Raw genomic sequence first — 15,917 nt, forward strand, 5'->3', positions numbered from 1 at the left:
GAGACTAAAGGAACTGGGGCTGCTTAGTCTGGGGAAGAGGAGGCTGAGGGGAGACCTCATTGCTCTCCTCGAATACCTGAAAGGTGATTGCAGTGAGAGCGGGGCTGGTCTCTCCTCACTGGTGACAGGACAAGGGGAAATGGCCTCAAATTGTGCCAGGGGATGTTTAGGTTGGATATCAGGAAAAACTTATTTACAGAAAGGGTTGTTAAGCATTGGAACAGGCTCCCCAGAGAGGTGGTTGAGTCACCATCCCTGAATGTGTTTAAAAACCGTTTGGATGTGGTGCTCAGGGACATGATTTAGTGGTGGGTTGTTAGAGCAGTATGGTTAGGTTGTGGTTGGACTTGATGATCTTTAAGGTCTTTTCCAACCTGAGCAATTCTATGATTCTATGATTCTAGCTCCTTTTTCTTCAGGAAGCAGCAGCAGCAAACTAAAAATGGGCTGCTGGGGTTCTTCTTACAGGTTGTAGGGTAGTAAAGAGAGAGATCATCTAATGGCCAGATGGAGGAGCTCCAGAGAAGTTGTCAAGAAGGGAAGTTACCTTGATGGCCTTCTTGTTTTTGATTCTGTTTGTGGTCTCTTGACTTCCTTTATAATGGTACTGAACAAAAATCAGAGTTGATACATGAGTTTAAAAAGCAGTTTAAAATATGTCTCTTACAGAAGAGATCTTATCTCAGGAAAACTTCCAAAAGAAGCCAAATGTACACAGAGATCAAGGGCATGGCACGCAATGAAAACTACCGTGGGTAGGACTCACATTCCCAGAGTGTGGGTGCAGCTCAGTGTTGGCTTGCACAGCACATCCCACTGAGCTGCCCAGTTGCTGTTACATGGGATTTCCTGCAAACATGGCAGCTTCAGCAGAGCCTTCATCCTGCTACATATGTGCATTTTGCTATGGAGCTGGTCAGTTAGGAGGGTAGAGCTGGAAGCTTTTTGCAGTGAACTATCTTGGTATTGCTTTTGTGAGGAGGAAATCTTTTGAATCATAAGTTCAATTAAAACTGGAGTTATGTGGATAATTGGGGCAGTTGTAAATGTATGCAGAATGAATTAAAGAAGTCGATGGATTTTGTTGACTACTCTTTTTTATAGGGAAGTATTTGCTATACTTGTTACTCTCAGGAAATTTCAGAGCAGTCCAAATAAACAAGTAACATAAATGAACATATCTTTCATTAGAAAACCAGGTATTGAGTTTTACATGTAACAGAATGTGCAGGGCAGTTCTGGATTTCTTCTGATCATGTGATAATGAAGATATATACGTATTTTTTTAATTAGCATTAGCTAGAATTCTAGTTAATGGATGATTGAGACGTATAGTGGATTGTAATGAAATCTACTGCTCTCCTGTGCTCATGAATGGGATGCTTGCTTATGATTTTAGTCTTTTAATAATAATTCACTGGGAGAACCATTGTGTAACTGTGCAGTGGTAATGCAAGAAATCATTTTGCTTCCCAGTGTGAGGGCAGTTGTTCAGGAACAGTTCTACCATTCTTTCTATTTTGCATAGAGATTTGTTCTCCTTTTTCAGAGAGTAGTTTTCTCTCACCCCACTCCTTTTCATGCCACTCTTTTCTGCTGCTTTGCATTTATGTTAATGTCTCAGGTGTGAAATGCTTCCCTCTGCGGTTCCGCCGTAGGCGGTGGTTTGTCGGGGAGTTCTCTGAGCTAACGTTGGGTTGTTAAAGCTCTCAGGATGGGCATTTAACCTTAGTGTAGCTGTAATGAGTGTTGATGCTTTATTAAAGGCAAGCCCGGTTTGAAAATGGTATTACATTATTATTATTATATGCCTTCAGAGACCACCATTTATGCCTCCTCCCATGGGTAGTATGCCTCCACCTCCCGGTATGATGTTCCCTCCGGGAATGCCGCCCGTCACTGCCCCTGGGACACCAGCGATGCCCCCAGCTGAAGAGATATGGGTAGAGAACAAAACTCCGGATGGCAAGGTAGGATGGTTACCAGAGACAACAGAGTAATGGGTGTTTGCTGCTGTTGTCAAGATGTTGCCATGTACAGTCCTACACCTGGGGACTCCAGATGTTTTAAAAAAGATTGCGTGGTAAAATCCTATATACTTCTGTCGATTCTTTTATTAAAATTACTTAATTACACTTAGAGCAGGAGTAGCTAAAACATTGATAAATGCTCCCCTTTTACATAAGCACCTGTTTGATGGTGACATCCTTAACCTGTAGGTCTATTTCTACAATGCGCGTACCCGTGAGTCAGCGTGGACCAAGCCAGACGGGGTGAAAGTCATCCAGCAGTCGGAGCTGACACCGATGCTGGCAGCCCAGGCCCAGGTCGGTGCCTCCACACCAACAACCAGCAGTGCTGCCGCAGCCGCGTCGCCGTCAACCTCCTCGAGCACTCAGTCCTCTACAACCTCTACCACAACCACGGCCACTTCGGTTTCCCAGACAAATTCCAGTGAGTACCCAGGGCTTCTCAGCCTTGTGATGTTGGGGTGCTGCTCTGGGGGACCGCTGCATCAGAAGCTTAGTATCCAGCAGGAAGCAATTTCCACATCGAGTGGGACGTGTTCAAAGTACAATATTTGGTCCATAAGAACGTTGCATGTTTGGTTTTTTTCTCTTTCTGATTTGGAAAAGTTAAAGTAATACTGTGCTCAGGTAGATAAATCTGTAGGTCGGTATGCAACCCTTTTTCTTTAGATCTTTGTATGCTTTTTTCCTGCTGTTATCACATCATATCAAAGCTATTATATATCCATTTCCTTTTGACTATAGTTAAAGCAAAACTGTTTTTAAAAGTACCTCACACAAAAATTTTAATTTGAGGTAGGAATTACAATTGTACCAATTTCCTCTGTTTCCAAAATTGGGTTTGTTGCTTTAAGAGGAAATCTTTCAGTGCTGTTTCTGGGCTACGTAGAATTGGTTGACTGCAGAATAGAGCTTCTTCTGATGTCTTATTTTTATCACTAGTAGCTTTCTGGCTAAGTCTCATAAGTTCCCATTTGCTGGAGTTGCACAAGAATGGAAAAAGAAAGTCCTTAGCCCCATTATTATTCACAGATGACCTTTGAATAAGAGTCTGAAGATTACTGCTGATTACATGATCTGAGCTTTGCTTTTAAGGATTTTCTTCCTGAGAAACCCAAAGAGAACAGGGGTCTTGATTTATGCAGCATGGGCATAATGAATGTTTATATGTAGCAGCTACACCTAACAATAGTTTATAATATACTTTGGCATCTGTATGCTCGCAAATGCCTCTAGTGCAGAACATCGACACAGATCTGTATCTGATGTACTCTAAATCTATCTGCGTGAGTATGTCATCAGCAAACAATTGAGTAAAATCACCATGTGTGACAAAGCAAGGCACGCTAATTAATGAGGGCTTTGGTTAGTGTGATGCCTGTGTGCAGAGTATTGGAGGCACAGCAGCTCTGCTGCTCTGGAACCCTGTTGTTGGATGGCCCTTATCATTGTAGCTGTGCTGGCAGAAACGTGTACAGTGGGCCAGGCAAAAGCGTCTGCAGAAGACGAGCAATTGCTGAGCTGTTTGAACTCCAGCTCTAGCACACAAATGCATCCCCTTGAAATATTTGACCTTTATGCTGTAGCAAGAAAGACAAGGCAAGCTTAATTTGCAGTTTAACCCAAACTTCTGGTATCTCTTTTTAAAGGGAAGTCAGACTTGGGTAACCCACAAGGTGTGTTTTGTTAGTCCTGGAAGGAGGTCACTGAAGGAGCAAAAAATTTGCATTGCTCAAAACTTTTCAGAGCTTTAATATGAAAGATAAAGCTGTGTTCAGCTGCTTTGTTGAAATAGGTCTGGTGTCATCACCTGAGACTGCAGCCATTTTGCTGAGGAGCTAGAAGCAGGCAGAAGGTGAACATCAGGTGCTGGTGTAGATTTCTGAGAACTGCTCCTAGTTTTGACATCGCTCTTCATGCACCTTCTCTGAAGCAACATTTCTTGATACTGAATGCTAAGAGTCTGTTCTACTTCTGCCTGTTCTACCTGCTAAACTTTGTCTTTGCTTTCAAGAACTCTTACTGTTGGTGTCTGTGCTTAGGTGATAAAATTTTATCAGTTGTAAATAATTTTACAACTCCCAGGCTTGGCCTGTAAAAGACTGGGGCTTCTGGTAAGCTCCATCCTAGTCTGGTACTGATTTGATGTAGGCCTTAAAACAAATCACATCCTTGCTCTTGGCTACGTTTCCCTAAATTTAGGCTAAGAACCTCTCTCTCGTCCTGAAGCACTTAATAACAACAGACCAAAAACCTTTATCTGAGTAGCTTAACAGCGATACCTTATTGGGAGTGCTTCTGGTTATAGTTAAATGAAGAAGGCATCCAGTGTGCCCACATATAATGTGCTTATGAGTTGGGGTTTCGTTTTTTTTTAATTAACACATTTTTCAACCATTCCTCCCCTACTCCACCAAACCTCAGGGTATGAATTTCAAGGCTGGTCAATGACTTTGATCCATCAGGTCTCTAGTTTCCGTTTTGCCAGTGCTTTGTTGTGCAGCACTATTCCTGGTTACATGCTGATTTCAGGCATGCTACAGGGATTGCTGAATTGAATGCCGATGTTGTATTTTTCCACTAGGAGGCACTGAAAACCAAGAAAGTTCTTGCAGCTTCTGAGCAAAAAGTACTTTCCTTTTCCGTGCTTAATTACACATTTCCTTAATTGACATTTTTCCATTCTTGGATCACAAATTTATAAGCATAGTTTTAAAAGGACTATTATCATGCACATGCTGGTTATTATGCTCACTGGAATGGTATGTTTGTTAATTCAGTATAAGAATAAGCTTTTTCCATTTGAAACTTTCTGTAATGTTCCCTTTCTGTTCTTCTGAACAGGGATGCCGAGTAGAATTTAATGTATGTACTGAACGAGCTCTGTTTGTCCTTTGCTGTACTCTTGCCACTGCTATACGGACTCGTTAGGAGTAAAGAATGGTACAAAGTAAAATCTGAAATTGACTTCCTGTGTAAATACTTAGTGTTACAGAGAAGGCCAAAGCTGTTTTCTGTCCAAGAGTGTCTTCCTGTTGATTCTAAGCATACTTGCTTACGTAACATTTGCTGGGAAACAGAGAGCCAGTATGTTTGCAGCGAATATATTGTAGTATCTGAGATACAAGGTGTTCTTTGTTTTTTTTGTTTTTTATCAGCACCTACTACACAAGACCAGACCCCAAGTTCGGGTGTTTCAGTTGCCACACCATCAGTCAGTGTTTCAACCTCTGCTCCTTCTGCTACACCTGTGCAGACTGTACCCCAGCCAGTCCCACAGACATTGCCTCCTGCAGTTCCTCATGCAGTGCCTCAACCAACTGCAGCAATTCCTGCTTTTCCACCAGTAATGGTACCTCCATTTCGTGTCCCCCTTCCTGGCATGCCTATTCCACTTCCAGGTAAATTGGCAAACTGTAATTGTCTTGTCCGCTACATGTCCATGTTGTCAATTTGTTTGCACTCATGTGTCCACTGTGTATGGAACTTGCCTGACTCCTCTCCACTTAGAGTATTTTTGAAAGAATTCAGGGATAGCAGACAGACTTTTTAATCAACAATGAACATTAAATTTTTGACTACTAATTGTTTGATACCCATATCAGAAGATAGGTACATTTAAACATGTAAACCTTTTTCTTTTAGATTATTGGAAATACCAGGAAGTGTTTAGTGCAGTTCTTGTCTTATGGCACGTGTCCATCTCATCATCCTATTTAAAAGTGAGATTCTGGACAGAATCTGTAAGTGACTGAGAATATGGTAGGACTGTATTCTACCAATTACATTGTGCTTAAATATTTTTTAGGACATGGATTGTACACCCTTCCCCCCCCCCCAAAAAAAAGATAGATGAAAATAATTTGTGAGCAGGAAAAGTTACCATTCAAATGCATTGCCTTTGAATGATACTAAGTGTTTCTAGCTCTCTTCTTCTGCAACTCTCAAGTATGATGCTGAAACTTGAAGCTAATGCAGAGGTGTAAACTGGGGACAGTTAAAATGAAGGCATTCAAGATGCTATATTCAGATGTAAAGTCTACTGCAAAGAAGCCTTAGCTGGGAGCTCTCTGGTGTCTCAGTGAATCATATTTTTTCAGGTTTTGATCAAATATTTAGTTGCTGGAGGAAATATTTTAGACTGGCAAAATTGGGGACTTGACTTGCTGGTTGTAGTCATTGAACGGATCCTAACTGGTCCTCCAATACTTAAATAATTCAGTTTGCATTGAGTTCCTGCTGAGTTCCTGTTCTAGTTCAAAAGTAATTACCTTTTTTTTTTTTTTTTTTTTTCCTGATTTGCAATGGCATGAACTATAGACTGATGGTTTTCTGTCACAAGGAAAGGTTTTAGCTTGTGGTTATGTTGGATACAAGTTAGTTTTTAATGAAGAATTACAAGGAAGGACTCTGAGCTGCCTCCTTGTGCTTTGGTACAGGCAGAGCAAGGTGACTTCTTTCTCCTGTCCCTTCCGTACATGGACGTGATACGTAGGAAAGGTGCTCTGAACCTCCCAGTGAATGGATTGGATGACAAGTAATACTCTAGGAAACTTCCCACACCTTCTTTTATCAGAAGATAGAAATGTCAGGGCAGCTAAAATGGGTTTCACTAATTAGTTAGAAATCTGTGGAATAGAAAGCATTTGTTTGAGAGACAAGAAGAGAGAACCAACTTACAGTTGCTCCTTTTAAAAGAGTACTTTTTGTCAAACAATGAGGGAAAGCTGTTTTCATCTGTGCTGTGCTTGGAAAGGCAGCCACAGTGTAGTACTCATAGTTTTAGGATAAGAAGGATGATTATTCTGAACATAGTATCCAAGGCTGAATGAAAAATGGATAAAGGATACAGGGGGAGTGCTGATGTCAGTACGTGGCGAGGGTTAGGGAACAGCAGAAGTGGCCCTAGAAGTGGTCAGCCAGCTGCTCTTAGCAGCAGTTCTTGACATTGTCAGCAAGGGGTCAGCAGAGCGTGAAGGCTTTGTGCATGTTAGAAGGATGTAATCAACTACTCAAGTGTGAACTCTGCTAACGTGGGGATGGTTAAAGCAGCGGAGATGGGTGCCAGCGGAACTGGACGCGTGGGGCTCTGTGGTTGCTTGGTTTGGTTTTTTCTTTTTTTTTGCTTGTCAAAGAATTTATTGAGTACTGCAGTGCAGAAGGAAAGACAGAGAAAGAGCAGCAGTCTTCTCCTTCTTGAACTCTTGTTTGAAAATGTGATTCCTCCAAAGCTTTCCTAGTGCTATGACTTTGGTGAGATGAGCCTTCTGGGTTGAACCCATTACACATGGGAGGATGCTAGTGGCAAAGAGTGTGTTCCCACTAATGAGTCTAAGTTGCTAGTTTGCCGGATCACAGAATAAAAGCAGTTTAATCCTTTCAGCCAGCTCTAGCTTGATTGTAGTGGTTTGTAACCGCCATCACAAAAAAGGAAACCTTTAAACTACTTTGCAATAAAAAGAAAGTGAAAATAAGTCAGCGTGACTCCAGGGCAGTATAAGGTGAATTCCAAAAGACTCATAAAGTTGTAATGCACAGATATTTGGGACTTTCAGCACCTCATATAAAGTTAGCTGGATTGCTTTCAAGTTGCAGAGACAGAGCTGATGAATGCCATTGCCATGTGATTTCAGCGTTACTCTCTGTATTATGCTGTAGTAAGATGGAGCAATGGAAGAGTTGATTAGGGATATCTCGTAATCTGAGATCTTAAAAAGTAAGTCTGCTTTCTCTTAATTCGTATGCTAAAAGTTAGCTGTATGTTGGAGCTTGGCAGAGGAAACAGCTCGGGTCTTTGCTCAGTCTGATCTGCGCGGCAGATCCCTGGTTGCAGCGATCCCGCAGGTGGCACTATTTGTACTGACCCCGTGTAAGACATGCTGTAACTTTCGTAACAAAACGAATTTTCTCAGTCATTTTGAAGTACATAACGTGATTCCTTCTAAATTTAGACAAATACTTCATTCAGTGCTGTTTGAGTCAATGTTTTTGTGTCTCAATTCATACTTTTTTATAAAACTTGCTTTGGATTCTTTCACTGAAATAATTAGTAAAGAACATTGCAATTCTATCTTCTCGCAAATATTTTTGAAATAAATTGGCAGTATTTTTAGTATGATTTTGGTACTAGATCTCTAATGAAGAAAAACAGAAGTTATATTTGTTATAAACACAGGGGTTTAATTTCACTTTGTACTGGAGGTTTTCCAGCTTCGCATGGGGGAATTGATACAGGCCAGGGGGAGGAAGTTTCTGAAGCATTTCTGTTTCCAAGTGTCCAAATCGAACTAATGCAGAGAGAACTTCTGCAGTTTCTTTCCATACCCAAAAATGAAGGGTTTGGGAAATGCACTCTCCTTGTCCCTATCTAATTTCCAACTGAATTTGCCGTCTAATTGGGGAGGGTTAGATGCTTCCCCCGTTGTGGCTATGCCATTTCTTAGGGAGCTGGAGAGAGCAGTGCGTGCTGCTGCCTTTTGAGGCTGATGCTGCTTTTAGAGCAATTTCGACTTGCAGCTTTCTAGGAAGTGAAAAATGAAGAATGTTTGCTGCCTCTGCAGCCTCATTGCTTGTATTACTGTGCTCCTTTCTCCCACCCCCAGCCTCCCCCCTGCCCCGTCTCCTGGGCTGCTCTCGTGCTGAGTGCAGCTCTCACCCCGCAGCTCCCTGCTGCACTCGCTGGGCTGACTCTGTCCTGCTGCCCTTCCCTCCACTTTCCAAGCACAGCAGCAGACTGCAGACAGCACTGATAGCTTTTCTTTGCTGCTGTTGCTCGCATGGCTCTGTCTGAGCAAATGCTGTCCGTGGGGAGCGTCTCCATTAGTAGAATCTGCTTCTGTGGTACTGCCCCTGCACGCAGGGCTGTATTCCTCCCTGAATGAACTTAAACCCCTGAGTCATCGTTCAGATACATATGTATTTTTTTCTAAGCAGCATCCCAGTACTTGCTAAACAGATGGTTTAATGGAGGCAGAAACTGTTGCTGCAGTTTAAGATTAATTTTAAATTGGATCTGGCATAAAATATCGGAGCAAAAAAAGTTTGTTCTCTTGCCGGGAGGCTCCTGTTGCCTGATGAACGTGGCATCCCAAATTGTGGCAGGAAGTCTTAGCACCCAGACTCCCAGTGGTAGCTGACATACCATGGCAGCTTTCCAACATGCTTGCTTATCCGTTTTGCAGGTGTAGCAATGATGCAAATAGTCAGCTGCCCGTATGTAAAGACAGTCGCTACCACCAAGACCGGTAATTTTCAAACCCATCTTAGTTCGTTTTGTCTGTAAGTTGGCATGGTAGTGAATGTTGTGGTTTATATTTTATTTATTTATTTGCTTCCCCAATTGATTGAATATATATATATATACTTTATTTTCAAAACCAGTATAAATGCAAATATCATATTTGGCCAGGAAATAGCTTTCCCAATTAACTGTTAGCGTTAGCTAATTTTGTACGTCAATTCCAGTACAGTGTTCTGTAACCATTCAGTTCTGTGATAACTGTGACCCTCTTCATGCCCATACTTCTTAGTTAGTAGTTTCCTGTGTGTGGATTTTTGTTCCCCCCCCACATGTACGGTGACGTGGTTGTGCTCGCGTGTTGGTGTGCGTGTATGTGTGTCTTAGTATAAAGCTTACCATTTTTCAAATTGTGCATTTAAGAAAAGCCATTTACTGAAATGAGTTAATGGCAATGTGTGATATGTACCTTTTCCCTTATTTAAAAAAAAACTCTTTTCATGTAAATGTTAAAAGTTCAAAATGATGATCTTGTTGTGCTAGTCATATCCAATTTGCTTTTCTAGAAGTTGTCACTCAGAATATGGTCAGTAAATCCATTTTGTTTGATCGAGCAGAGAAATAATAATGTGGCATTTGGGCTGTTTTATTTTGCATATTTGCTTGTCATTTTTCTTTAGGATGTGAATACAATGTTTTTTTCCAGTCTTTACTACTAAACAGAACCATCACGAGCTCTGAAATAGTTTCGTTCTTTTTGCTTTTAATCCAAGGCTCTGAATTGATGATAACTTTTAAGTTGGGATTTAAGACTTACCGGAGTTCTGCTCCATAATGTATTGTATGGCTCAGGGTCAGGCCAGCACTGTTTTTTTTTTTGCAACAGCTTCAGGAATATCCAAAAATGACAGAACTATTTCGCAGTTTAAATCGCTGTAGAAAAATAATAAAAGCTTGTTTTAAAAATGCACTTCATTTTGATGCATTAAAGCAAACGTCTAAAGCCCAGCAGTCCTTGTGCTGTGCAGAATTGCATATTAATTAAAATTAAATTGTATTTATGTAACTTTCCTGGTCATATGGGCATTAGTGATCATTAATACATAGGAAGAAAACTTAGTAACAGTGCACTGCTTTCCAGTTTCATGTAGAAAACAACCTTATTGATGTAGGGTGATTACTTGTAAAGTCAGTCATAACGTGCTAGGTTTGGGATCTTCGGTATTTCATTGTCACTTACTGTTTTGTTTCCTTTTCTTTTCTCTCTCCTTTGTTCTGTTTGCTTCCCCTTCCTATAGGTGTCTTGCCGGGAATGGCACCTCCCATCGTACCCATGATCCATCCTCAGGTCGCTATTGCCGCTTCACCTGCCACGCTGGCTGGAGCAACAGCAGTGTCTGAGTGGACAGAGTACAAAACAGCAGATGGAAAGACGTACTACTACAACAACAGGACTTTGGAGTCAACGTGGGAAAAACCCCAAGAACTAAAAGAAAAGGGTACTTTTTTTTTTAATTTAACTGTGTAAGAGAGGCAAAGTGATGGCTGTGTTTGAAAACATGAGCAGGAATTTTTCTAATCCCCTATCTGTCTTAAGCGTATTTTTGCATCCTGATTGCATGGATCCATTTAAGTTGCTTACGAGTCTGAAAGTGATAGTTTCAAATGCACCTTTCCACTCCTGTAGAATGTAAGTACCGTACAGACTCGCAAGTTTGAGAAAATATCAATTACAGAAAGATGGAAAATGGGGAAAACAATCCTTTATTTTAAAGATTATAAACCAGGAAAAATGAAGGTCATTAAAATTCTTGTTTTAGTATTTGAAGGTTGATATTTTGATTGGTGTTTTGGCTATTTCTGTCTGTAGAATTGTAGAATCGTTGAGGTTGGAAAGACCACTGAGGTCAGCTAGTCCAACTGTCAGCCCATGCCTGTGACCACACTAGACCATGTCACTCAGTGCAACATCTACCCTTTTCTGGAACACCTCCAGGGATGGTGACTCCCCACCACTTCCCTGAGCAGCCTGTTCCAATACCTCACCATTCTTTCTGAGAAGAATTTTTTCTTAATATCCGACCTGAACCTCCTCTGGCGCAATGGGAGGCCGTCACCTCTCACCCTGTTGCTGTGAGCTGGGAGCAGAGACCAACCCCTACCTTGCTACAGCCACCTTTCAGGGAGTTGTGGAGAGCAATACGATCTCCCCTGCACCTCCTCTTCTCCAGATTGAACCATCCCAGTTTCCTCAGACGCTCCTCATAGGACTTCTGCTCCAGACCCCTCACAGCTCCCTTGCCCTTCTCTGAACACACTCCAGGGCATTGATGTCTTTCTTGTAGCGAGGGGCGAAAAACTGAACACAACACTTGAAGTACAGCCTTTCCAGGGCTGAGTACAGAGAAACAGTCACCTCCCTGCTGCTGCTGCCCACACTATATCTGATACAAGACAGGATGCCTTTGGTCTTCTTGGCCACCTGGGCACGCTGTTGGCTCACGTTCAACTGGCTGTCAGCTAACACCCCCAGATCCTTGTCCTCCGTGCAGCTTTTGAGCCGCTCTGCCCTGCGACTGTAGCGAAGCATGGGGTTTTCGTAACCAGAATGCAGAACTTGGCACTTGGTCTGAAGTGTGGGTACATTCAGCTGGCTTTTTAATGGACTGTCTTACAGTATATCCTTTTTCAGTCCCAAACGGATCTTGCTACAGGATATAATCCCGCCTTTATAAGCAGATAGTGTAAAGCCCAAGAAGGATAGAGTGTGGTGAAAACACATTAAAAATAAGTTTTGTTTTTTTGCTATTGTGCTTGGACGATCATACTGGAAAAAATGCATTTGTTTTGTTTCTATAGTTGTTTGTTAACAATATTAAGGAAAGTTTTATCTTTATGCAGAAAAAATGGAAGAGAAGATTAAAGAGACAATTAAAGAACCTACAGAGGAGCCTTTACCAATGGAGACAGAGGAAGAAGAGCCAAAAGAAGAACCTATAAAAGAACTTATAAAGGAGGTAAAAGACCTTGCAACCAAATAGTATCATCATTTTAGTTCCTGCATCCTGCAGGGGTGGATGCATCTGTAGACCAGGCATATTGACAGGAAACATGGTTAGAAATCTGAGTTCTTGAATTTCTGGTGTGATTTTGAAGAAAAATAAGGTGTGAGTTCAGTTACAAAATTAATATGCAAAAAAAAACTTAATCTGATTGCATAGACATAATCACCTTTTGCTCATCTTAAGGTGTTCACAAAAACGAAACTTTTCCTTTAAAATCCTTAAATAGCTCTTTCTTTGTTTCTTTATTGCTTTGAAACAAAACGTACACTTTTTCCGTGTGCTACAACCAATATGTTTAATTTGTTAGGAAGGCATGTGCTAGAAGATGCTCAGTGCTTACACTACAGTAAAAGATCAACTTTTTTTTTTCTTGAAAGGCATTTTGTCATGCTGAAAAAGCATGGGTTTTGAAGATGCCAAGGTGTTTGAATGAAAATAAATAGATGTTTTTATATTGATTTCTGTGAATTTATATGTACATTTCTTAGCAAAACTGCGGAATTCAATTTTTATTTTTGCTACCCCAGTGTCCTGTTTACTTTTGAGGTAGCAGCTAGTTTATTTCTGCTACAAAGGTCATTGCAGACTTTTGGTTGTTTCATGCTCCATGTCTTTGTTTCCGATAAATGAATTTTAAGAACAAATACATATTTCTTTGCCGGTGCATTTTAGTCCTTGATGAACTTTGTCAAGGATTTGTGCAGATCTAGAAAAGTATTCAAGTGAGATTTTACTGAAGTCTAAGTGAAGTGAACGCTTGGAGGTTTTCTAGATTGAGTTTTTGGGGCAGCAGTTCTGGCCTATGTGATGAAATTCCAGTGCTTTTGTTTGAAGTGTGGTTGAAGTGGAGTTGTGAGCTGCTGATTAGCTTTGTTTCAAAATGCAATTCCTTGTTTAAAACAAGTAACTACCCCATAATAAACAAGTAGTTGCCTGGCTATTGCTTCCTAAATCCTGTAACTTGATTTTGTTGTTGCTTGTTTGTTTGTTTTTATCTTGAGGAGCCAAAAGAGGAAGAAATGACTGAAGAAGAAAAAGCAGCTCAGAAAGCCAAGCCAGTTGCAACCACCCCTATTCCAGGAACCCCGTGGTAGGTACTGATTTTCCCTACAGCCTGCAACTGGAGGACTGAAACATTGCAAGGAGCATTGCTGGTTAGGCAGAACAAGTAATAGTGCATGAAGACCCTTTCGTGGTACACTTCTGATTCAAATAACATTGGATTCCTTCAGGCAGTAGTCTTTGTGGCATAGTCTTTGTATCTCACACTAACTGCAGTCTGCAGTCCTGTGAGGTACATTACTAGCGTAGATTCCATAGCCCATCCCTCTTCATCTGCTACCGATTCCTCCTGATCTGTATGAAATTCTGGCCCCCCAAAATTGTCTACTACTTCTGCCCTTATGCTTTGGGGAAGGAATAGTTGCAGCTGCTGACCAAAGCAATCCAGGGTTTTTTTTTTTTTTATGTGGAATAGGTACTCATGACAATATTAACATGATAAAACAAGACTTTGCATTTTCTGTTAAACTTGTAGGTGCGTGGTGTGGACCGGTGATGAGCGTGTTTTCTTCTATAACCCTACCACTCGTCTTTCTATGTGGGACAGACCAGATGACCTTATTGGAAGAGCTGATGTAGACAAAATTATTCAAGAACCTCCTCACAAAAAAGGAATGGAAGAAGGGAAAAAACTTAGTAAGAGCATTCTTCTCACCTTCCTTTAAAAGTCTAAATATAATTTATTATTTATTTTGTGTTCATTTCCAAAATTAGTAACGTCTAAATAAGTGAGAGAAATGTAAGCAGATATCAAAAAATGCATGTAGCTTTGGAAATTCTTCAAGAAAGAAGGTGGGGATGCAAGAACATCAGCTGGAGTACAGTTTGAAAACAGCTGCCCAGAACAGAGAACGCTCAGGAGGCTGCTCAGTTGAGACATCTTTCTGGTATGAGTTCTAGTAAATGTTCCTAGGATGGCACGTGGGCTTGGTAGTTGGAGGAGAGCTAAGTGCAACTACATAACCAGAAGATCCAGATGCGTTTTATTAGGCTCTTTAGTCAGAGTTCTTTCCTGGAAATAAAAGGTCAGTGTTTGTCATTTTAAATACAAAGCTTGCCATAAGGCTGTTAGTCCCACCAGTTCTGATGGTATTTTTCTGACAGCAACTAAGACCACGTCTTCCTTTGTCAGAATGCAGTACTGCACGTGTTGTCCATCCCCTGATTTTGCACAAGGCTTCATATGTGAGTTGCACACTTAAAAAGATAAAAATCTAAAATAGTATTGAAATTTCTTTCAGTTAGAGAAGAGCATGAATCTACAGAAGAAGCAAATGAGGATGAGCCAATTAAAATTAAAAAGCGCAAGTAAGTTTGGTGTTGGTTGGTTATCTTGCTTGTGAATATCTGCACACAGGATTTATGAATATCTGCACAAAGCCCAACAGTCTAGATTTTCATAGCAATTATTTCTGTAAGATTTGTTTTCACTCTGTTGTAGTAGCTTACATTTTTTATTTTCTTTTTCACGTCTGCTTTGTGTAATGGAAGCGATAGACATTACTTTAGTCTGAGTTACTTCTATGTGCTATTTTAAAACCAGTTTCACAGTTTTGTTATTGTTTACTCTTAGGGATAATCATAAAGTTGTTCATAGTTTGTGAGTTTGTGTTTGGGGCTAAGCACTAAATCAACAAATTGTGCATTTCTTTCCAGGAATGTTTTGATGGATAAATATATCACCTCTATTACAGCATCTTCTGCTGTAATCATTGTAAGGTATTCACAATTTGAACTAACTCCCGTAGTCTTTTTCACAGAGCCTCACAGTCTTGAGCAGGAGATGAGAGAATTAATACAGCTAACCTAAAATCTGTTGCACATCTGGCGAGGCCATTGAACACAACCAGAATGTGTTAAGTTCTTGGACTCATTTGTTGGCACTGAAGTTGTTGAGAATACCTTGGTTACTTGAACTCTTTCAGTATGAAAGCATTCCTAGCCAAGTCTCAAAGAATGGTCATGACTTGCAAGCCTATACTTCTTAATTAATTTGTCCTATCTGCTGTGACCTGGTATCATTCAACCTCTGACCTGCAGGGCTAACTTACTGCTTCGCAAGTCATACCGTATGTTTAATTTTTTCCAGGAAAGATGATAACAAAGATATTGATTCAGAGAAGGAGGCTGCTATGGAAGCTGAAATTAAAGCTGCTCGAGAGAGAGCCATCGTCCCTCTGGAGGCTCGGATGAAACAATTCAAGGACATGCTTCTAGAAAGAGGGGTTAGAGAAATAAGCATGTGTGTGAGTGTGAGTGAGCGAGCGAAGGGGTGAGAGGAAGATTCAGACAGAAGTCTTAATTCTTAGCTAATTGAGGACCTGCAGCACTTTATGCAAGGAAAACAGTCTCATCATTCTTCTGATTCATGGTTGTGTTTGGTACAAGAGCCTGTATTTCAGTGAATGTTAAAATCAGCAACATTTTGATTTCTAAATAGGTGAAATTAAACAGTTTCGAGATGGAGGTGAGGGAGGAGGAGAGAGCAAAAAAAAAAATCCAAGTTAAGTAAGCATAAAATTG

The 15,917-nt window shown here is 40.8% G+C and overlaps 1 protein-coding gene across 4 annotated transcripts in view; it reads left to right on the forward strand.

The window, feature by feature from the left end:
* Positions 1–15,917, forward strand: part of TCERG1 (transcription elongation regulator 1) — a 33,693-nt gene that overhangs the window by 4,444 nt on the left and 13,332 nt on the right. The window contains exons 3-12 of one of the 4 annotated variants that reach the window (XM_021410162.1): positions 1,818–1,970; positions 2,220–2,454; positions 5,189–5,431; positions 9,212–9,274; positions 10,566–10,766; positions 12,169–12,284; positions 13,334–13,422; positions 13,870–14,030; positions 14,636–14,702; positions 15,484–15,619. In XM_021410162.1, coding sequence (XP_021265837.1) covers positions 1,818–1,970; positions 2,220–2,454; positions 5,189–5,431; positions 9,212–9,274; positions 10,566–10,766; positions 12,169–12,284; positions 13,334–13,422; positions 13,870–14,030; positions 14,636–14,702; positions 15,484–15,619 — 1,464 coding nt within the window. The remainder of the gene's footprint in view (positions 1–1,817; positions 1,971–2,219; positions 2,455–5,188; positions 5,432–9,211; positions 9,275–10,565; positions 10,767–12,168; positions 12,285–13,333; positions 13,423–13,869; positions 14,031–14,635; positions 14,703–15,483; positions 15,620–15,917) is intronic. The other 3 variants (XM_021410163.1, XM_021410164.1, XM_021410165.1) reach the window with 3 other exon arrangements.

This window comes from Numida meleagris, chromosome 12 (genome assembly GCF_002078875.1).
Source record: "Numida meleagris isolate 19003 breed g44 Domestic line chromosome 12, NumMel1.0, whole genome shotgun sequence".
NCBI lineage: Eukaryota > Metazoa > Chordata > Aves > Galliformes > Numididae > Numida > Numida meleagris.